Genomic DNA, 22,335 nt, shown 5'->3' on the forward strand with positions numbered 1-22,335 from the left:
TGGGCAGAGCTGGTCAGAAGTGGCTTTCTTTCCTGTGGTCTCAGGATTATCTGCAGTCCTGAATGTTCAGCATTTTCTGCCCCGGGATTTGGGTTCAGGATTCCTGATGGCTTTAAACTCCCTTATACCATGTTTATATGTCCTGGGAGGTATTACAGAAAAATTAATGTTTATCCTATTAATTTGGTCAAAACTCTCATCGACAGAGTATAATTTAGAGGTAACTATATATTTGACAGCAAGCATACACAGTAGGTAATGTATGCATGATGAAGTTGAAATTCAGAGTTGGAAACACAGTGCACAGTGACTGTATAAATGCCTGTGAATCTCAGTCTGACTGGGAAGTGATTTGATGCCCAGTCCCCATGAGAATTCAGAGATCCATCCCTCCCTGATAGCTGTGGGACTTCAGATGTTGACACTAATGATCAATAAAGAAGGTTCTTAAGAGCAAAGAGTTTGAGATTACTCCTTTATTGACCAGAATACTTCCAATTTACTTGATAGTAACCAGATGCAGGTAGTCAATATATACAGTCTATATCCTTATCAAAATAGAAAAGCAAATGAAGAAAACAACAACAACAGATAAATAATAAATCTTCAAATGAATAGAAGGAAAACTAAATAACCAAAATAATCAAAACTCAACCAAACTTTAAATAGAGGAAGTATGCTAAGCATTCTTTTGCTGCTCCTTTTGCAGAATAGACTTATAGCCTGTGGCTTGCCTTGGAGACATAGTAGACAAGCAGTTAGTGATGGTAACAATCTTTTCGAGAGGAGTGGAAGTAGGTCTGTTTTGTTGGAGTGGGGGTATTAAGGAAAAAGCCTACCAATACTGAGTATAAATGATATTACAGACTTTGTCACAAAGTCTTTCCAATGTTGTGAACTGATCTCCATGAAACTCTTCTGGATGACCCATCAGGAAAAGTACAAATTTACACGTGCACAGTCTTTCTGGATGACCAGCAGCTCTTGATTGATGTGCATCAGCACTTCTCTGAGTCCCTCAAAAAGTGTACACTTGCTGGAGAGAGGCAAGGTGAAAATACAGCGTATTCAATCCAAAGAAATCAAACTACAGGAGGAAAATGCAGTCCACAGTTGCTATGGACATTACAGGTGAGATGCAATAGTGGTGTATTTGCTGTGCACACTTAGTTCTCCTCCTGTAGCTCTTCTCTCCAAGGGAGATCTTGTCCTGGACTGTGTCATGTTCGAGTTTCTGCTGGAGAATTTCAGACCTAGCAGAGCAAGGGAAAAAAGGTTTAGTGAGTGGTTGTCAATTCGGCTCTCCCTCATACGTCAGCTCTATTCAGTTGGACAATCCAGCATGACCTGTCAGCTGAGGTCAGTCCCTGCATCCCCAAGTGTCCTAGAGTACCTGGGCTTCAATTTATATCTCACCTTTCAAACTGCTATAATTTGAACTGTGGACTATGCACTGTACTGGGATTAAGAGAAAAATGAGCATTTTTTCCCACTGGTCCAGGTATATGACATTGAATAATAACATTGTAGCTATGTCTGAATCTGAGTTCAAGAGAGGTATGAGCAACCTAGAATACCATGTGGATGCCTTCTGGAGAACATGCCCAGAATTGAGGTGAAATTTCTGATTATGTTAGCACTGAAGGAACCCGTCTAGTTTCCATTTGTAACCACTGAGCCTGCAAATACACAGGGAAGCCATCTCACATCAAATCCATGGGAATTGCATAGATCTGGTAATCACTGAGAATGTGCTCCATGCAAATCTTCCCAGCGTACACATGGACATTAAAGGTGATTGTGATGTAGAAACAGAACAGCACCCCTGTAAGTCTATGGCTAGTGCAAGGCAGTTTGTGAGAGGACAGAAGAGAAAATGTCCTCAGATCTCTCCGGAGAGATCACAGGAAGAAAGGAGTAGAACATAGCAAGAAATACAGAGGATCATATATATATATTGTTTCATGGGCAAAATTCACATGAACTGTACCAGAACTATACTCTGAGTAGCTCTTTAACTACCTGAGGCTGAAATCCAGGTGGGGTGGTCATCCACCCAAAAAGGGTATTTATATAGGGAAGGATATTCAAATGGCTTCTTCCAGCCTCTGTTCCTACCGGAACATTAATGCTTAATGTAAAGATTCCCCAGGATTCGCTGGAGGCATAAAAACAAATGTTGAGTGGGATATGTACATAGTGGCCAGACCTATAGACAGCTCAGTCAGTGATGTGCTGTCCTCCCATAAACCGTCATAGACTCAGGGTTCTTTCCCCATTAACAATCTGGCTTAGCAAGTCCCAAAGGCTGTGTAGAGCTGTCTTGTTGCTCAGCAAAGGATCATATATTGGTGGTGGACTAGACTCTTGTTCTTGTTCACTCTTTCAGACTTTCCCCAAAGTGTGCAACTTCTTCTAATCGGAGCTGTCTTTACCATAGCCTGAGTGACTTCATGCCCAAAGCTAGAATCATAGGAAATCTCCATAACCAGGATCCAAATCAACAAATTTTCTCCCCATAATGTGATTGTTCCACAGATAATTTGAATAAGTAAGTAAAAGCTTGCATGGATTATCTCACACTGAATCAGAATCTATGGAAGGGCTCCATCGTATGGTACACTTTTACTCCTTGGCTGATGGACGTCTGGATAGATTCTCCTTCAAGGTTACTCTGGGACCACTACAACATTGATGCTCCCTAGTTGCAATGGCAATACCTACTCCTTGTTGTGGAATCACTGGGTTAACTAAAACTTCTGTTCCACTTTCTGAACATGGCTTCTCATAGGGCTACCTGTTCTTACACTGTCAGACCCATTTGAAGCTCATCATTTCTCCTAACCCATTGAGGCTGAAATTAACTGAGAGAAAATGATGTTGATCGACAGCACTTGCAGAATGCTACACAGATAACATAGAGGAGCGCTTTGTATAATCTGTGCACCTAAAGGGGCTCCTGAAACTGCCCTGTTTCTGCACCACAGCATAGCTATGGGACTTTTGCTGGATGACGTTACAACTCCAAGCAACTCAAATTCTCAATGAATAAAATCCAAGCCAACTCCCAGGGGAAGCTGTAGTGTGCCAAGGTAGCTGGAAAGAAATGGTAGCAGGCAATGTGGAAAGCAACCTTGGAGAAGACACAGTGAGTGACACACCCTTCCAGTGGGTTTTCACAATTCACAAAGAACAGAGAAGGATCATAAATCAATGGATTTTATAGAGAAGCCTTGCCCTTACCTCCCAGTACTCCATTCCTTTGATGTGCTCCAAAGGATTTCAATGCAGATCAGTAGTTGCCCCTAAACACTTGAAAATCTAACTTTACAGGTGTTTTTGTGTCCTCTTTTTGGGGGTTGCATTTCTAAAGGATTTTATTGTCCTGCTTCTACACCATAACAAAAAGGGACCTGCAAGCTCTAGGCCTGTACCATTTGTTACCCCTGTGAAACACGACTCACTTGAACATATTTCCACTCCTCCCCCAGACTTCACAAGATAATTGTGTTCTGAAATTTTTGGAAACAGAATAAATTAGTAATTTAAGTGTCCTTTTGCTGTACAGAGCTAGATGGAGATGCCAAATGACTGGGCAGCTCTATTTCATGTTTCATGGATGTAAAGTGAACACTTAGAGTACTTTTCTCATGAAACTTGGAAATAGAGGAAAACACACGTTCACTGCTGCAAACACAAACAAACACACACACACACACACATAACCACACACACACCCCACACACACACACACACACACACACAAACACAAACACAAACACAGACACACAGATACACACTCGCATGCACAAATGAAAACTTTGCTCTTATGCAGCACATTTCCTGTTGAGTGAGGAATTAGTGGGAACAATGCTGTGTACAAGTCTCTTAGACTTAAGCAAGATGTGCTGCCCTGGCCTGTACTCATTTGCACTTCAGGAAACCTTTCTATGCAGATACTTGCTGGTCCGACAAGTAAGTGACATGTTCTGCACAGATAGCCTAAACAACACAACATCAAATCCCCAAGAGAGGTTTCTAGGAAAAGACTCCATCAAGCGCTATGCTGACTCATCATAGGCCCCTCACTAAAGCTACCCTGTTTCCTTCATAGAAGACTTTGGAAGCATCAAAGAAGACAGTAACTCATGGTCAGTTCCCAGGAACATGTGATCACATTAGAGTTCCTGTGATATTAAAACAACCTCAATGTCAGTCAGAAAAAGGCTAAATAAATAACATACAGTGAATTTTCTGAAATGCAGCACTGTGTACAATATTGAGAGGGAATCTATCCTGAAAGAATGCAGTGCCCATGATATAGTCAGCAAAGCAATGTCAGCAGAGGGTTGCACTCTAGGATTCCACGCAAGATCATGGTGAAGCCAATAAGACAATCCAGAATCTTCCGGGGGGATAACTCTGTTCAGGTAAACTGAGAAATCTAATCCTTATTTTTAAAATAGCTGAATGGTTTAAGAATGTGTTGAGACAAATAAGAGAGGGGGCTCCACTTGGAACTGGACGAATGATGCAAAGACTACTGGCCAGCACAAAACAGGAAGCTTCATGTTTGTTGAGAGACCTAGGCTTAAAGGACTAAGTTAGATAATGACTGGACAAAACTGCATGTCATGAACTGGCCTCCCCGCATGCTCCCTAAGATGCAGGTCAGCACAGCAATGCACCTTTCTTGGTGAGAATTGGGGGTATATACGGATAACTTTGTTCTTGAAGTCTCAAGTCTCTCATGCCAACCCTCAGCCTTTGAGAAACCTTTTCCACATCCTTGCTCTTCTAACCAGCTTCAGGTTGTAAGGCCCAGTTATGAACTCTCCAGGAGCACTCAAATAAGACAGGACTGACATGGTGATACACAGGCTCTGTAGTTACCCAAGATCTATGAAGCATGAAGACACCATCTTCATATACAGGGACATGAGGGGAGGAAGAACAAAAGCCACCACAAATGACAATGAGAACCATTTCTTTGGCATTTCCAGCAGGCTCTCCTCCTTGAAAACTACTTACTTCCTGAGTCTCACACGATCCCTGAAAAGAAAATGAGCTCCGGGCTTTTGCTTCATCCCACAAAGCCCTGTTCTAGTCTAAAGAGGGGCTCCCACATAGCACCCTCCATACATAATGGCATGTAGTGCTGTGCTGTGTGATCAACCTATCTCCCTTAATGAAGTGCAGATTCTCGAAGAGCAGGAGCATTTGCTTTCCAAACATGCAGTTTCTTGAAAAGGGGCTATCTCCACAGAAAGCCTTGTAAACCATCACATGAATGAACACTTGGATGAGACCTAGGTCAGGACATGGATCAGTCAATAGACAGTTATATTGGTTTGTCTATGGTTATGGTAAGACCTGAGGACAACCTGTCCCTGAGCCCTAATCCTACCTGCTGTTGCGTGGCTCTGGGGTCACAGATGTTCATTCCGGCCTCTTCACAGAACCTCTTTGTCTCCACAGAGGATGCTGGCAGTTCAGTCTGCTCCACCAGCAGTTCTCTCTTCTCATTCAGCAAAATCTGGATATTGTTCTTCAATTGAGCTTGTTCACGCAGGAGCTGGGATTGCGTGATGCTGAACCACAAACAAACAATGGTAAATCCCAGCCAGCTTCTATTTGCCTGTCACTCCTGCAAGTCCAATCATCCGTTCAAGGGTCCTCATCCTCAGAAATCCCCAGAATAGAGCCACACTATACAAGTTAGCACCAATTAGAGGAGGTCAAATCCAGAATCCACATTCCACATGAATCAAAGTACTTCTGAAAATCCTGACACTAAGACAGTTTATATAAATCAAGGAAGAAGAGATGGTCCATAAGGGAGCTCGTATGTCCATGGTATGGTGAAAACATCTTCACGTTGTGGGGAAAGCCCCTCTGAGGGGTAGTTGAAGACCCAATAGCTATACAATCTTTCCATGTGTTTCTCATGGATCACAGATCTTTAATCTCCTGTCAGAGTCCTAGAGATTCAGAGTTGATTGATATTCTCATCATGGTGAAAACCTTTTCTATCTAGAGGATTTTTAATGGGGAAAATAACAATTGGAGGGTCTTCTACACCCTTCACATGTAGGACAACTGAGTCCAAGAGCTACAAATCTAAGACCCTTGCCAGGAGGCAGCCTTCTTGTTAAGAGTCAGACACCATGGAACCAGAGCCCTGACTTTTGTTAAAGTCATACAGGACAGAAGCATTTCCTGCCTAGTGCTGGGTTCTCATCTCTGTCAGCGACTCACCGGTAGGAACTGTTCACTTGTATGAGCTCCTTGTACCTCTCCATGGCATCACTTATTGAGTTGGTCATCATTTGCATAGCCATCATTCTCATCTCATGTTCGGATTGAAGGACTGGCAATTCGACGTGCAGCCTGGATTAGGTAATGGGCAAAGGAACAAATAATGTTTTGAACTCATGATTTCAGAATTAGGTGAAATGTAAATAAAAAATATATAATAAAAAAGTTCAAATTAAAGGAATGGCGGAAGGGAAGAAAGTGGCAAACTCAAAAACCAGACCAAAGCCCAACAGTGAGACTCAATCCACAGAAAATATTTCTATATAAATAAGCAAACATTTGTTTTGAAATAAGGATTCCTTGGAATCCTGAGAGATATGGTTCTGCAAAGACTCACTATATAGGAGGGGACAGAGCCTGAGAGCTGCCTGTTTGGGAATAACAATGGTCAAGACCACAGTGACCATTTCTAGGTCACAATAAATAATCCCTGGATAGTTAAAAAAATAAAAAACTAAAGATCAAAGCAGGTGAAACAAATTAGGTAAAATCAGACTGTTCTCTCTATTACTTAAACTCAGTATGTACCACATACTTGCTCCTTCAAAGTATTTGTACTGGTTAAGTTTATTATCCTGGGCACAGGACAACAGAGCCATGGTACCAGTTGGAGGGACCTGACCTTCAAGAGCTGGCCAGGTGAGCATGATGGAATTGACTATTTTAGGAAGAAGATTCCTCCAGTCTGTGCCACAGCTTTGGGCCCAAGAGAAAGCTGTGATGATATTTCTCTTGTTTTGAAAGCAGGTGTACTCAATCCTTGTTTTCTATCGTTACATGAATTCCCAGAGGGCATAACTAAGTTTGACAGGCAAGAGGATTTATAGCACCTCCTCCCCTCGGGAGAGTCCTGGGTGCCACCAAGGTATACAGAAGGAGCAAAGTGCTCGTTTGATTCTGTGGGCCTCCACATACTCATCACTATCATGACCTGCAAAGTGTTGATCAAACAAATCCTCAGACCCCATCAAAGGTCCCAGACCTCCTGATCCTGAGTAAAACACCACATATACGTCCACATACATACATAGCAACACATATCCAAACACATTTAGAATGCCAACTACATTCATGGAGGTGCCATAGAATCAGTGTATAATGAATAAATTCAGAGGAAAGAGTGATGACGTGCAGGCATTTCATTCACACACACAGTTGCAGCAAGTATGACCAGGTCCTTCCAGCTGTTGACAGAACCAAGGCTAATCCAGGAGGCTCAGGGTCAAGTACAAAAGAGGTTGACCCTAAACACACAGCACCTAGCTTATCTCACAAGCTAATGCATGCCAAAGCTCCTTAAAATCCAGGATGAGAGGTGAAACTTTCTCGTGCTATGAGGAAATCCTGAGGTAGTAGAGAGAGAGCGCAAGACAGTGAACAGGTTACTGGGCATAATGACTACCTGTGGTCCCACTCATCATAGATATAAAGATCCAGGATTTGATAAAGTTCATCCCTCTCGAATTGACACTTCTGGATTTCAAATTTGAGTCCCTCCAGTTCCTTTAGACACTCCTCTTGCTTACTGATGACATTTTGGGATGATGCCTTCCTACCAAAACCTGTAGATAGATAAACCCAAGTGAATTTGCATATTTGAACCAATGGGCAGAATAGATCATTCTGAATCCGAAAAGGAGGTGGAGGAAGGGGAAATGGTAGAGACTGGGTGAATCCCTGAAAGAGCAGAAAAGCTTTCTTAAAGGTTGATTCTTAAGCTATGTCCCTCTTCCCAACCTCTAATGCCATACACGTGCCACACTCACTATCACACAACCCCCGGCAGTGAAAGTTATAATCTGACTGAGACATAAACATCTGTGACATTGTTATCTCATATCAGATGTGGAGCAGATAATCCTGGAGTTCCTAATGACTTCATAATGCTTAGCACCATCAAGCTCTAACCAAGTGTGGTCCAGCCCAAAGTGTCTGAGAACTCAATTCATGACTAGGGGTGCATCCTTCTTTGTTCTCCCCATCAGACACTTATGTAACCTACAGTAATCTAGAGGATGAAGTGCTTCAAGTCCCATCCATGGATTGTCACATTGTTAATCTCACAGTGCCTCCTCCTGCCAGTCATTGACACTCACAGTTAAAAAGCTTCAAGAAAAGACACTGAAGTCTTACAACTTTATGGCTTTCTCTCAAATTAAAGATCAGGAACTCCTGACTCTTGGTTTGCCTTTGAGAAATCCCAAGGGTCCTGCTTGTAAGGCCTAGTCTTAGAAGGCACATCTCAAACCTACCTCCTTGAGGATGTTCCCCAACTCTGCCCACGACTCACCAAGCCTTCCCCAGAATGATTTCCTCCTTCCTGTTTCAATAGGGAGGGGGTCAGCTTCCCTCTGACCTGGTGCGGTCTCTCCTTGATCAACACTTTCCTTCCGAAATAGCCTGAGCAGCTGGCCAAACATGCCTGCTTGTGAACCCAAAGGGAACTGAAGAAAGATCCCAAAGGCAGTTGGTGTCACCACAACACTGGTGACATCACTGAAGATTCTAGGGATCTCTTAGATACAATAGAGTGTCTAGTGAAGTGCTTACTGATGATGTCACTGGAAAGTTCTATGGTCTACCTACTAACCAGCTCTCCCCACACTGATGAATTTCTGTGGGGACCCTTTCCTCCAGTCTCCCATGTGTCACTGGGAATACCATTTGGCAACCTCTATTTCAAAGCTACATATGTCTCTCTGCTTCATTAGAAGTCAGCAATGCTTTTGCTGGGGAGGGTTGCTTACAACCCTGAATTGGAGAACAGATTTTTCTTAGCACCCAAATCTTTAGGGACCAAGGAGGAGGGAGATTTTTCTTAAAAGTAAATCTACTACTCGAGACAATGCATGTGACATGTATTTCGATTCCTAAGCTTTTCCCTTTTTCTGGAGGGCAATATATTTCTTCTATACCTCTGAGTGTTTAAAACCTGGAAATATTTGCTTACTGTGCAGTCCTAGAAAGCCGACATTGTTTCCATTTACATATCCATGTATTTCACAAAATCAATGGTCTATAATCCTATTTTTTGCAATAAAAACTCCTTTTCCTTGGGAACATAGGGATCAACTACAGGGCATATAGAAAATAATAAATTTCTGTCCGTTTTATATATTATGTAGGACCTCCGCCCTTTCTCAAATATAACAAGACAATTAAATTGGACATCAGTGAGCAAATGTCAACCAGGACCTTGTGTTACTACATTGTAACTATGTAGCCATCACTTCTCCAATATCATTCTTCGTGAATAGACAAGTCTAGGCATCAGAATATTGGGGACTACACCATGAACTTATACTTGTAGCAAACATAAGAATCAGGAGGATGGGAAGGGAGTGGAATGGCCTGAGTTCAGGTTGAACCTCAATTTTAATGGGTCCATACGTTCAGGAGGAGTCTATTTGGCATTGTGATATATGGATTCTGTCTTCTTATCATAGGTGTTATAATAATTCAACATGAATGTGTACTATAATGCCACCCCATCTCAGAGATGTAAGAGTGAAAATCATGTCTGACCTTTCTGGGAAGAACTCTGCCTTTTACTACCATCTGGAGTTATACAACATCACTATACAAAGCTCAGAAGAGAGGGGTGCAGATGTGCGGGCCTTAGAAGTTGAAGATCTTTTCTTCTGATTAAGCCACTTGTTTTTCCTATGTAATTTTTCCCTTGCTCTTTTACTAATGATGGCTGACTTCTTTTCTGGCCTGAGGTAAACTGGAGTCCAATCTTTTGGATTACTGAACCTTCTATTTTTGAGATGACAGTCCCACCAAGGGTCCTACTGCATACAGAAGGTATGAATAAGTCTCAGGGGCTGGAGTAAGTTAAAAACGTCTGTGACAACAAAGAACTGATTAAGAAAACAAGAGCCCAGCTGCTCATCAAGATCACAGTTGTATGATAGTAAGAAAATGTGAATAGGGCATCGGGTGAAAAGATAAATTAATTAGGAGGTCACAGGCCTAGAAGGGGTAGACTTTGCTCTCAGTGGAGCTGCCATTCTTTCTGCCATTCCTCACCCTCTGCCACAGGACCAGAGACTTCCCCATACAACTGGCTGGCCTTGCCAAAGACCTGGCAGGGCTTCTCCCTGTAGAATAGGAAATGCAGAGTCCTTGAGGACTCACCAAGAGGTCTCCTCCACACAGGTTCCTTGTTGTCAAAGGGAAATTTTCCTGCAGAATCCTGCCATGGCAGCAGGAATTTCAACCTGGCTGCTCTTGGTCCAGCTCACTGGGTGCAGGCCTGAGGCCCAGGGGTATCTGGGGAAAGAAGCAGCATGAACTACCTCACAGCTCTCTCTTTGTTGGATGCAACTGCTAGGACTGTGATAGGATTTTTGTTTCTTGTGTGTTTATTAGAAATACCTACAAAGCTGATTAAAGTTGTAACATGTCTTCATACCCAGCATGCAGAATGTTTTTACATCGTTGTTGTTCCTGTTTTATGTTTGGATTTTGTTTTTTAATCCCCTCAGGAAATTTCCATGTGCTTAGAATGTTAAGCACATGCTCAGGAGGGATCGATTATTCAAGTTCGGCAAAGCTTTTGTTCTCACCATCACTCCACAGATGATGCCATTACGTACTTTGAAATAAGAAAACAGTTATAGAGAAGTAAATTAACCTGTAAGCTATCACAGAAGAAACACATCATGATTGTGGAATCCACCCCAGTATTTTGTATTTCCTAAGTTATTTTTATTTTAAACTTTTTTATTGGATTTTTTTGGGTACATTTCATCTTTTTTAAATCCTTAAAGGTATCTTTTATTCCTCTCCTCCCATTTACAAGGTGGAATTTCACATGTAATTGTTAGTCCAGATAGTTTGGACAATGGCTTAGATATCACCTTGGCCTAGTTTCCTTGGCATAAGCTGAGTTAGAAGCAGACTCAAAGGTTCAGGACCAACAAATAATGAATTCCACTACATCTGGATACCTAGCCTCACAGCCAGGAAGGGACTGTATTTCCATTCACTATTTAAAAAAAAAGATGCAGTTCATTAACATGTAAAAAATTTCTCAAGTATATTTAAGTGTTTACCATGGTCATACAGTTTTTCAAATACCTGGCATTCATCTTTTTCCAAAACCTAAAATATCTTTCTTATTCAAATTTTTTTGATTATTTTTTGGTATTAGTATCATTTTTTTAAATTTCAGTTTTTTTAATAGATATATATGTTTTATTCAAACGTTATTCCCTTTCCCAGCTTTTGGTCCATAAGCTCCCCTGCCGTGCCCTCTCCCATATGTATGGTCCCCCAATCCATGCCACTTAGAAACCCCTTCCCGGACATTTCCCTGCACTCAGGGTCCAACCTTGTTAAGAACAAGGGCTTCCCCTTCCACAGGTGCCCCAACAAGGATATTTTCTCCTACATATGCAGTTGGACCCCTGGGTCAGTCCAAGTATAGTCTTTTGCTAGTGGTTTATTTGGTTGGCATTGCTGTTCTTATGGGGTTGCAAGCCCTTCAGCTCTTTGAATCCTTCCTCTAATTCCCATAAAGGGTGTCCTGTTGTCAGTTCAGTAGTTTACTGCCAGCACTGACTTCTTTATTTGACATTCCCTGGATGTGTCTCTCAGGGGAGATGTATATCCGGTCCCTTTCAGTAAGCACTTTTTAGCTTCATCAATCTTACCTAGTTTTGCTTGATGTATATATATGGGCCACATGTGGGGCAGACCCTGAATGGCTGTTCCTTCGGTCTCTGCTTTAGATTTGGCCTCCATATCCCCTCCTATAGATATTTTTGTTCCCCATTTTAAGAAGGAGTGGGAACATCTGCACTTTGGTCATCCTTCTTATTGAGTTTCTTGAGATCTGTTGATTGCATCTTGGGTAATTTGAGGTTTTGGTCAGTATCCACTTATCAATGAGTGCATACTGTCAATGAGGGGTGCTGAGTACCTGGAAGAGAATGGGGGACAAGAGACGCGAAGAAGGACGCCAAGACAAGAGTCTTATCAAGGTGACAATTTTATTTTTTCCCAAGGCTGAATTTGTACCATAAAAAGGGTAACAGAGAGAGGAGAGAAGTAAGAAAATTTACCCACGCCAAGGACACAATATTCGTGTGGTCAGGGAATCGGCTGATGTTGACAGGTTGTCAGAAAACTCACAGGTTTGTAATATCTATTAGTCAGCAGGATGTTGGTTTTTCAGAAAGGTTACAGGTCATCACATTGGGTATCTTAACGTCACACGTTATCATATGATTATTCATCTTGACCACCACATTTGTATTAGTCTTCTGCAGCTGGCTGGGTATTTTCCATGAACCCTGTCATACTTAATGCTAACCATAATAATAACATCAATAATGGAGGGCTTCAAGGCCATCACTCCCAAGAGCATATCAAGTGTGCTTTTCTGTGATTGGATTACCTCACTGTGGATGATATTTTCTAGTTCTTTCCATTTGCCTATGAATTGAACGTAGTCATTGTTTTTGATAGCTGAGTGGTACTCCATTGTGTAGATGTACCACATTTTTCGATTCCATTCCTCTGTTGAAGGGCATCTGGGTTCATTCCAGCTTCTGGCTATTATGAATAAGGCTGCTATGAACATAGTGGATCATATGTGTTGTTGTATGTTGGAGCATCTTTTGAGTTATGCCCAGGAGAGGTATAGCTGTGTGCTCAGGTAGTGCAATGTCCAATTTTCCAGGAACGTTCAGACTGATTTCCAGAGTTCTTGTACCAGTTTGCAATCCCAGCGACAATGGACGAGTGTTCCTCTTTTCCACATCCTCGCCAGCGTCTGTTGTCACCTGATTTTTTGATCTTAGACATCCTGACTTGTGTGAGGTGGATTCTTAGGGTTGTTTTGATTTGCATTTCCCTGATGACTAAGGATATTGAGCATTTCTTTAGGTGCTTTTCAGCTATTCTATATTCCTCAGCTGAGAATGTTTTCTTTAGCTCCGAACCCCATTTATTAACAGGGGTGTTTGGCTCTCTGTACTCTAACTTCTTCTGTTTTGTGTATACTTTGGATATAAGCCCTACATCAGATGCAGGATTGGCAAAGATTTTTTCCCAATCTGTGGGTTGCCTTTTTGTCCTAATGACACTGTCCTTTGCCTTACAGAAGCTTTTCAGTTTTATGAGGTCCCATTTGTCGATTCTTGATCCTAAAGCATAAGCCATTGGTATTTTGTTCAGGAAATTTTCCTTAGTGCTCATGTCTTTGAGACTCTTCCCTACTTTTTATCCACTACTTTTAGTGTATCTGGTTTGATGTGGAGGTCCTTGATCCACTTGGACTTAAGCTTTGTACAGGGTAATAAGAATGGGTCAACTTGCATTCTTCTACATGCTGACCTCCAGTTGAACAAGCACCATTTGTTAAAAATACTATCTTTCTTCCATTGGATGTTTTACCTCCTTTGTCAAAGATCAAATGACCATAGGTGTGTGGGTTCTTTTCTGTGTCTTCAATTATGTTCCACTGAGCTGCCTGTCTGTATGCCAATACCATACAAACTATTGCTCTGTAATACTGCTTGAGGTCAGAGATGGCGATTCCCCCAGAAGGTCTTTTATTGTTGAGTAGAATTTTGCTATCCTGGGTTTTATGTTATACCAAATGACGGCAAATTGCACTTTCTACCTTTATAAAGAATTGAGTAGGAATATTGTTGGTGATGGCATTGAATCTGTAGATTGCCTTTGGCAAAATGGTCATTTTTTACCATATTCATCCTGCCAATCTATGAGCATGGGAGATCTTTCCATCTTCTGGGACCTTCTTCAATTTCTTCAGAGATTTGAAGTTCTTGTCATACAGATTTTTTACTTGCTTGGTTCAAGTAACAGCAAGTTATTTTATATTATCTGGGACTATTGTGAAGGGTGTCATTTCCCTAATTTCTTTCTCAGCCTGTTTACCCTTTGAGTAGAGGAAGACTACTGAATTGTTTGGGTTAATTTTATACTCGGACAGTTTGCTGAAGTTGTTGATCAGGTTAAGTAGTTCTCTGGTGGAATTTTGGTGTTGCTTAAGTGGACTATCATATCATCTTCAAATATTAGTGTTTTGACTTCATCCCTTCTAATTTTTTCCCTTTGACCTACTTTCATTGTTTGATTGCTATGGCTAGGACGTTAAGTACCATATTGTACTTAAGTAGGGAAAGAGTGGGCAGCCTTGTCTAGTCCCTGATTTTAGTGGGATTCCTTCAATATTCTAAGTTTAGTTTGATGTTAGGTACAGGTTTGATGTATTTTGCATTTTCCTATATTTAGATTCAGGGCTTCAATTCCTGATCTTTCCAGGACTTTATTAATGAAAGGGTAATGAATTTTGTCAAATGATTTCTCAGCATCTAATGAAATGATCATGTGGTTTTGACTTTGTTTATATGATGAATTTCGTTGATGGACTTCCGTATATTAAACCATCCCTGCATCCTTGCCATGAGGCCTACTTGACCATGATGGGTGATTGTTTGGATGTGTTCTTTGATTCAGTTTGGAAGAATTTTATTGAGCATTTTTGATCAATACTCGTAAATCAAATAGGTCTGAATTTCTCTATCTTTGTTGTATCTTGGTGTGGTTTAGGTATAAGAGTAATTGTGGCTTCATAGAGGGAGTTTGGTAGTGCTCTGTCTGTTTCTATTTTGCGGAATAGTTTGGACAGTATTGGTATGAAGTCTTCTATGAAGGTCTGATAGAATTCTGCACTAAATCCATCTGGTCCTGGGCTCTTTTTGGATGGGAGATGTTTAATAGCAGTTTCTATGTCTTTATGAGTTATGGGGTTGTTTCGATGGTTTATTTGTTCCTGATTTAACTGTGGTACCTGGTATCTGTATAGAAAATTGTCCATTTCCTCCACATTTTCCAGTTTTGTTGAATATATGTTTTTGTAGTAGGATCTGATGATCTTTTTAATTTCTTCAGATTTTGTTGTTATGTCTCCCTTTTATTTCTGATTTTATTAATTTGGATACACTCTCTGTGACCTCTGGTTAATATGGCTAAGCGTTTATGTATCTTGTTGATTTTCTCAAAGAACCAGCTCCTGGGTTTGCTGATTCTTTTGATACTCGGTTTTGTTTCTTCTTGTTTGATTTCAGCCCTGAGTTTGATTATTTCCTGCCTTCTACTCCTCTAGGGTTTATTTAATTTTTTCTAGAGCTTTTAGGTGTGCTGTCAAGCTGCTGACATATGCTCTCTCCTGTTTCTTTTTGCAGGCATACAGAGCTATGAGTTTTCCTCTTAGTGCTGCTTTTATTGTGTCCCATAAGTTTGGGTATGTTGTATCTTCATTTTCATTAAATTCTAAGAAGTCTTTAATTTCTTTCTTATGTCTCCAATGACCAAGTTGTCATTGACATCAACTTCCATGTATATGTGGGCTTTCTGTCTTAATTGTTGTTATTGATCAGCAGCCTTAGTCCGTGGTTTTTTGATAGGATGCTTGGGATAATTTCTATCTTCCTGTATCTGTTGAGGCCGGTTTTGTGACTGATTATATGGTCAGTTTTGGAGAAGGTACAATGGGATGCTGAGAAGAAGGTGTATCCTTTGGTTTTAGGGTGGAGTGTTCTATAAATATATGTTAAATCCATTTGTTTCATAACCTGTTAGTCTTTCTGTGTCTCTGTTTAATTTCTGTTTCCCTGATCTGTCCATTGATGAAAGTGGCGTGTTTAAGTCTCTTATATTATTGTTTGTGGTGTAATGCATGATTTTTTTGAGCTTTAGAAAGGTTTCTTATTGTTTAGGGACACAACTGCTATATACTTGACAAATATAGCAATCAACCAGAATAGAAAGCATGTCACTTTTGGCCACATGAGGATGAGTTTCTTTCAAAGATCATCATGATTTTTGGTAAGATCTTCCCTGTAATTGGTGGCATGGCTTCCCACACACATGGTCCAGTTGTGTAGAATCTCCTCCTTGGTCAGCATCTCATCCTTGTTTTTATCTGACTCATACACCAGATGCTGGGCCTCAGCCTGTGCATGGTCATAGTCCTGAGGGAGGATCCAATGGTGAATCTCATCCTAATCCAGTTTCCCATCCTTGTTCAGATCTGGGAAATCATTGAACTGCTCCCCAGACAAAACCCAGTCGGTCTCAGGGCAATTGTCCTCGTGAGAAAAAGATGTCCACAATGTACTCATCCTAGTCCACAAAACCATCCCCATTCTTGTCGATATTCTCCAGCGTTTCCAGAACTACAATCTCCTTCATATGTTCTAAATCCTCTTAGTGCAGAAAAGCAATGAACCCGTCCTGAGTAGCTGTCAGGTCACTGTCAAGGCCTTAAACCTCCTCTCATCTCATGGAGGCAACTTTTTAAAGTTGTGGTGATCAGAGCTATCTTGGAATTCAGCAAGGTTTCCCAGGTAGTAGCCATAGGTAGCCTGCTTGTATTCTTCCCAGGAGATTTTTCATCTATGTCCCTATCATAATCCTTCCAGAGTTTAGCCACATTTTGGTTGATGTATCTTTTCTGTACCTGTTTGATCCAATCTTTCAGGTCTTCAGTAGTAACAAGGCTGCCTTCATCACTGTCAATTGGATCAACAATTTTCCCCAGCCTCCCTGCTCTCGTCCAGGATTAGCTATCAAAGGTCTTGGAGTCCTCCTTGCCCAGGAAGACCTCATGATCGTACAGGAAGCTGTGCTTATTCTCTGGTGGCCATTCACCCTGCTCTGAATCAGGACAAACAATGTGCTCCTTGCTCATCATGCTCTTGGCATGAACGCCAGGACCATTGCCAGCAGCAGCCCATGGAGAGTCCCAGGCTGACACCATGCACCACAGTCGCGATCAAAGGGAGGCAGCAGGGAAGTAGGGGCTCAGAGCAGCTTATCCGCTGTCCCTTCCCCAGAGAAGGCTTTGGTTACATTTCGAATGTTATCCATTTTCCTGGTTTCCACAAAACCCCTTATAAAACCCCTCCCCCTTCTACTGTGAGGGTGTTACCACACCCACCCAAACACCCAGGCCTATCTGCCTCCCTGTTCTGGTTTCCTCTACACTGGGGCATCAAGCCTTGACAAGACCAAGGGCTTCTCCTCCCATTTGTGCCCAAGAAGGCCATCCTCTTCTACATATGCAGCTGTAGCCATGGGTCTGTCCATGTGTACTCTTTGGATGGTGGTTTCGGTCCTGGGAGCTCTGGGTGTTTCTTAGTGTTGTTCTTATGGGATTGTAAACCCCTTCAGCTCCCTCAATCCTTTCTCTTACTCCTCCATTGGGGACCCTGCTCTCAGCTGAATGGTTGGCTGCAAGTATCTGCCTCTGTATTTGTCATGCTCTTTACCCCACTCTTTTGAGCAGATCACCACAGAGCAACGAAGATGTATTGTCTTGTCCTGATGATGTACAGACAAATAGATGATTTCTTAATTTATGATGGTTCTATAAGAATTCCTAAAATTAGATTAGTAATTTTAAGCTCCTTTATAATGGGACAGCTATTATGTTTACTCTGGTAATCAAAATTGCATTGAGAACTCTTCCTTCTTAAACTTTCACGAGTGAATTGCTTCTGCTATACCAAGCAGGCATCTACAAATTAGAACCCATTCTAAGAGGGTATAAACCAATTAACAAAAGTTCATTAAAAGAGAACTAATGATTTACTATAGGTGCAAGGACTGAACGTAAATAATTGACTGGATTTGCCTATAGGCAATTTCACTTATTCTTTTCTCATAAAAATTACAGCTTTTAACTCTCCATGAACATGCAGAGCCAGTGACAGATGGTGACAGTTTATCCTGATGATTACTCTTCATGGATATGCATTTAAACATTCTCTGTCGTAAACTGATTATCCAACTTATGATTTGAATTCCTGTGCAAACTTGTGGTGAACTTTTCACCATGTGATGCTGTGTTCAGAAAGATATACAAATGCTGAGGACAAAGAGAGAGAAAGCTTTTTAGACAGAACTGAACTGAAGAGAACAGAACTCAAGAAGAACTTAGAAGTAAAGGCATAGCGTTGAGAGTAAGGCATTGAGAGTAAGGAAATTATTGTGTCATAAGAGCAAGAGGAAAGGAGATAAGAAGAAGAGAGCAAGGAGAAACTTATAAGTCAAACTTTATGGAGGCAAACCTTTGTAGAAATTCTAGGAAAACGGAAGAACTTATAAATAAAGGTTAAAATCACTGCTCTTCAGTCTTCAGCCTGGCTCACTGGCTAGCCTGTGCTCTTCAGTCAGGCTCACTGGCTAGCCTCTGCTCTTCAATCAGGCTCACTGTCTAGCCTGTGCTCTTCAGCCTGGCTCACTGGCTAGCCTCTGCTCTTCAGTCAGGCTCACTGTCTAGCCTGTGCTCTTCAGCCTGGCTCACTGGCTAGCCTCTGCTCTTCAGTCAGACTCACTGACTAGCCTCTGCTCTTCAGTCAGGGTCACTGGCTAGCCTCTGCTCTTCAGCCTGGCTCACTGGCTAACCTGTGCTCTTCAGTCAGGCTCACTGTCTAGCCTGTGCTCTTCAGTCAGGTTCCCTGGCTAGCCTCTGCTCTTCAGTCAGGCTCCCTGGCTAGCCTCTGCTCTTCAGTTAGGCTCACTGACTAGCCTCTGCTCTTCAGTCAGGCTCACTGGCTAGCCTCTGCTCTTCAGCCTGGCTCACTGGCTAGCCTCTGCTCTTCAGTCAGACTCACAGGCTAGCCTGTGCTCTTCAGCCTGACTCACTGCCTAGACTCTGCTTTTCAGCTGGGCTCACTGGCTAGCCTCTGCTCTTCAGTCAGGCTCACTGGCTAGCCTCTGCTCTTCAGCTAGGCTCACTGGCTAGCCTCTGCTCTTCAGCTTGGCTCACTGGCTAGCCTCTGCTCTTCAGTCAGGTTCACTGTCTAGCCTCTGCTATTCAGTTAGGCTCACTGGCTAGACTCTGCTTCTCAGCTGGGCTCACTGGCCTATGGGGCCCTAGCACATCGCTTAACCATCTGCTCATGACTGCCTGACCACACTGACCACCTGACCGGTCGCCCTGACTTCTTAAAGTCATTCTCTAGAAAGAGCACAAGAAACCAAAGAGAAACACCACAGCAAACTTTTCCCATGGGCTCTGCTTTAACCTTAAGTGCTTTCATTATTTCTTTAAAAGAGTGAAATATAATTTCGGCTATTCATATGGCCAAGAGAGCTGTGCAGTAGTCATTGCTTTAGGGAATTTGGTGGTAAATCAAAAGATTCCTTTATTCTATCACGATGTTATCTGTATGCTGTAAGATGTATGTTTGAAAACACAACACCAAATTCCTAAAATCTAGATGTTTTAACACATCAGCTCATGGAGAAACATAACTGCTTCCTATCTAGACTGGGCTTTTTTGCTATACTGCAGGTACAATCAATTTTCCACACTACTTCCATGATTTTCAAGAATGATTAAGAGAAAAATAAGTTGAACATAATGGCCAGAAAGGGGGTTCTGTCAAGTTGTCTTATGTGGGACAAGATACCAAAGTATGATGGTAAACGTAAAACCACCTGTTCCCAAAACTAACAGAACTTACAGAAAATACATACTTTCTTATCATTCCTCCTCCCAGATGGTGAGTGATTTATTGAGCACCTACTACGATCCTAGCACTGTGCATCTAAGTGTGTAATGGTGAATAAAAAACTTAATAAAAAGCCTCATTAAGGAATAAAGAAAAATGAAACATAACTTTGAAACTCAGAATTCAATATAAGCATAACCACCACCATTTCTTCAACTGGTGATTTCTGAAAACTTCATCATTTTTTCCATGGGCTTCTATAGTAATGATACTGAGTCTTGATTTGGTAAATCACAAAAAGCAAGTCACACTTCTTTCTTGGCTCCCACAACTGTCAAAGGGAACAACACTGTTGTTGTCCATTGTGCTTCCCTATCAATCCTGCTATGGATGGTAATGAATTCCAGTCTTTTCAATGTGAAAACAGGCCACCACTTGAGGGCAAAAGTTATTAAAATTACCCAAACCCGTATATTCTCTAAAATTTTCACATAGCATTTTACTGATATCACAATGTAAATTCACCACAAATATTTAACCAATGAAAATATTGAATAGCTCTGCAAATAGGAGCGATAATCATATATACTTGAAAACAACTATTATGGAAACAAAGGACATACTAGGAGAAAAGATACATCACTAAAAGATACACAAGCAGCAAAAAAGACACTACATTTCTTGGTTTAAAAGTTAGATGATACACTTGATCTTTAAAGACAGGCAATGTACTTGATCTTTAATCCCTTCAACTGTGCCCTGTCCACATAGAAACTGCAGTAGATGACAATCTTTTGTAAGATTTATTTATTTATATGTCAGACAATGCAGCTGTCTTCAGACACACCAGAAGAGGGCATCAGTACTCATTACAGATGATTGTGAGCCACCATGTGGTTGCTGGCATTTGAACTCAGGACCTCTGGAAGAACACTTGGTGCTCTTACCCACTGAGCCATCTCTGCAGCCCTCACAATGGCCTCTTACACAGCATCACAGTGTCTATTTCACTAGAATGCTCCAGGATGATAACAGAGAAACTTTCACAGTTCCTGAGCACTTCTGAGTTCAAACACCACCAGTGCCCACTCTGTGCTGTTGGCACATTCTGACCTGTCTCCTAAGGGTTGTCAGCCACAAAAGGGACGGGTTAGCCCCAGACAGCATTCACTGCCCAATCCTAAAAACCCCCTCGATTCTGAAAAAGCCACATTCCATGCTTGCTCCATATTTGAGGAAGCCAAATGTTGATCTGGCTCAAGGCTCTTCTTTTCTTAGCTCATCAACTTTCTTTTTCCACTTCTTGTCACAAGAAGTATTTTTTTTTTTTTTTATGCTGCAACTACACTGCAATGAGTGAAGGAAACCACCATCAACTCTGGGTGCCACCTCTTGAAATTTAAAATTCACAAAACAATTCATGGCTTTCTAATCAGCACCATGGAAAATAAACAAAAACAAGCAAAACCATTCCAAAGGAACTTGCTGATCTGGAGGCCTGCTCATAGCAGGTAGGAAAGAATTAAATTATGCAGAACTGTAATCTCTCAGAACTTTGGAGGCTAAAAAAGAGGATATCTCTGTTTATGTTCCCTTTCTCCAAGTAATTGAAGGAGGGTATTTTACATCCTCCAAATACAATCTCTTGCAAGGGGCAACCAATTACAAAGTAGATCAGAAGAAATCTATTAAATAATACATTCATTGCCTGAGGTTTCAAGAAAATATTTTCCCACGATCCCAGTCCTTTAACAGCACACTCCAGATTACCTCTCCACTCTTTCCCAATGCCATGGGCTTTCCAATCCCTACTTCAGCTCTCCATACATCCCTGAACCCTCCCTTCCCCTACCCAATGGGCTCACTTTGCATTGCCTCCTTCTGCCACTGCTTTCCCAGGACAGGGGGAAGGGGGGGGGGGCAGGGCCAGAACCAGCCAAGTAGGGACGCGGGTCTCCTACCTACCTTGATTCTGCTGCTTTGGCGGTGCAGCCCGCCCTGCTTGCTGCTTGCTGTCCCTGGGGACCAGACCGGAGGTCCGGCTAGGGGTCCGGGCAAGCACCACGCCTCGAGGTCCCCTGGCAGGGCTGGCCTGGGCTTCTTCCCTGGACACTGCAAGGGTGGAGTCGCCTTTGGAAACCCGGCCGCTGTCATAGCGCGCCTGCCCCAGGCGGAGCTGACCCCTAACGCCATTACCGCCCCCGTCCCTGGTCTCTTCTGCTTTTTCTTTTCTTTTTTTCTTTCTCTTTTTGTTCGCGACGTGGCGCCTGCGAAGAGCTCGCTTCCAGCAAGGAGGACATCATGCAGGCAGAATCACCTCTGGGCCCTGCCGGGGTCGGAGAGGGAGAGAGAGGAGTCAGCTTGGGCGGCGGCGCCCCGGCTGCCGGCACCTGCGGAAGGAAAACTCGCCCAGGCACACGCGCTGCTGCGGGCGCCAAATATAACGCGGGCGCCCCGCCCCCTCAGGCCCCGCGCTCACCCACGAGCTCCGCGTGCCCTGAGGCCCCGCTCGGGC

At 42.3% G+C, this 22,335-nt stretch overlaps 1 protein-coding gene and 1 pseudogene across 4 annotated transcripts; both read right to left on the reverse strand.

The window, feature by feature from the left end:
• Positions 1-461: 461 nt before the first annotated feature.
• Positions 462-22,197, reverse strand: LOC148003459 (disks large homolog 5-like). Of its 4 annotated transcripts, XM_087568764.1 has the most exons (6): positions 21,786-22,197; positions 10,459-10,593; positions 7,721-7,880; positions 6,259-6,390; positions 5,408-5,591; positions 462-1,253 (listed from the first exon to the last, which is right to left on the reverse strand). In XM_087568764.1, exons 4-6 carry the CDS (start codon positions 6,348-6,350, stop codon positions 1,248-1,250), a joined length of 282 nt encoding a protein of 93 aa, XP_087424890.1. In that variant the 5' UTR covers positions 6,351-6,390; positions 7,721-7,880; positions 10,459-10,593; positions 21,786-22,197; the 3' UTR covers positions 462-1,247. The 4 variants fall into 4 exon arrangements, with proteins under 4 accessions (XP_087424890.1, XP_087424889.1, XP_087424887.1 ...); XM_087568763.1 differs by lacking the exon at positions 10,459-10,593; XM_087568761.1 differs by lacking the exons at positions 10,459-10,593; positions 21,786-22,197 and adding an exon at positions 8,609-8,800.
• On the reverse strand, positions 16,164-17,119 carry LOC148003460 (reticulocalbin-1 pseudogene; annotated as a pseudogene).
• Positions 22,198-22,335: the final 138 nt, after the last annotated feature.

The sequence above is a fragment of the Rattus norvegicus genome, chromosome 9, assembly GCF_021556685.1.
Source record: "Rattus norvegicus strain SHRSP/BbbUtx chromosome 9, alternate assembly SHRSP_T2T, whole genome shotgun sequence".
In the NCBI taxonomy this organism is placed as follows: domain Eukaryota; kingdom Metazoa; phylum Chordata; class Mammalia; order Rodentia; family Muridae; genus Rattus; species Rattus norvegicus.

Excerpts from the sequence above, each read along its gene's own strand:
- LOC148003459 (XM_087568761.1), bottom strand. The coding sequence starts at position 8,738 with ATGTTTGGCCAGCTGCTCAGGCTATTTCGGAAGGAAAGTGTTGATCAA. Across the intron at positions 7,881-8,608 it reads ATCATTCTGGGGAAGGCTTG|GTTTTGGTAGGAAGGCATCA; the intron begins GTGAGTCGTGGG and ends ATCTATCTACAG. Across the intron at positions 5,592-6,258 it reads CAAGTGAACAGTTCCTACCG|CATCACGCAATCCCAGCTCC; the intron begins GTGAGTCGCTGA and ends TTTGTGGTTCAG.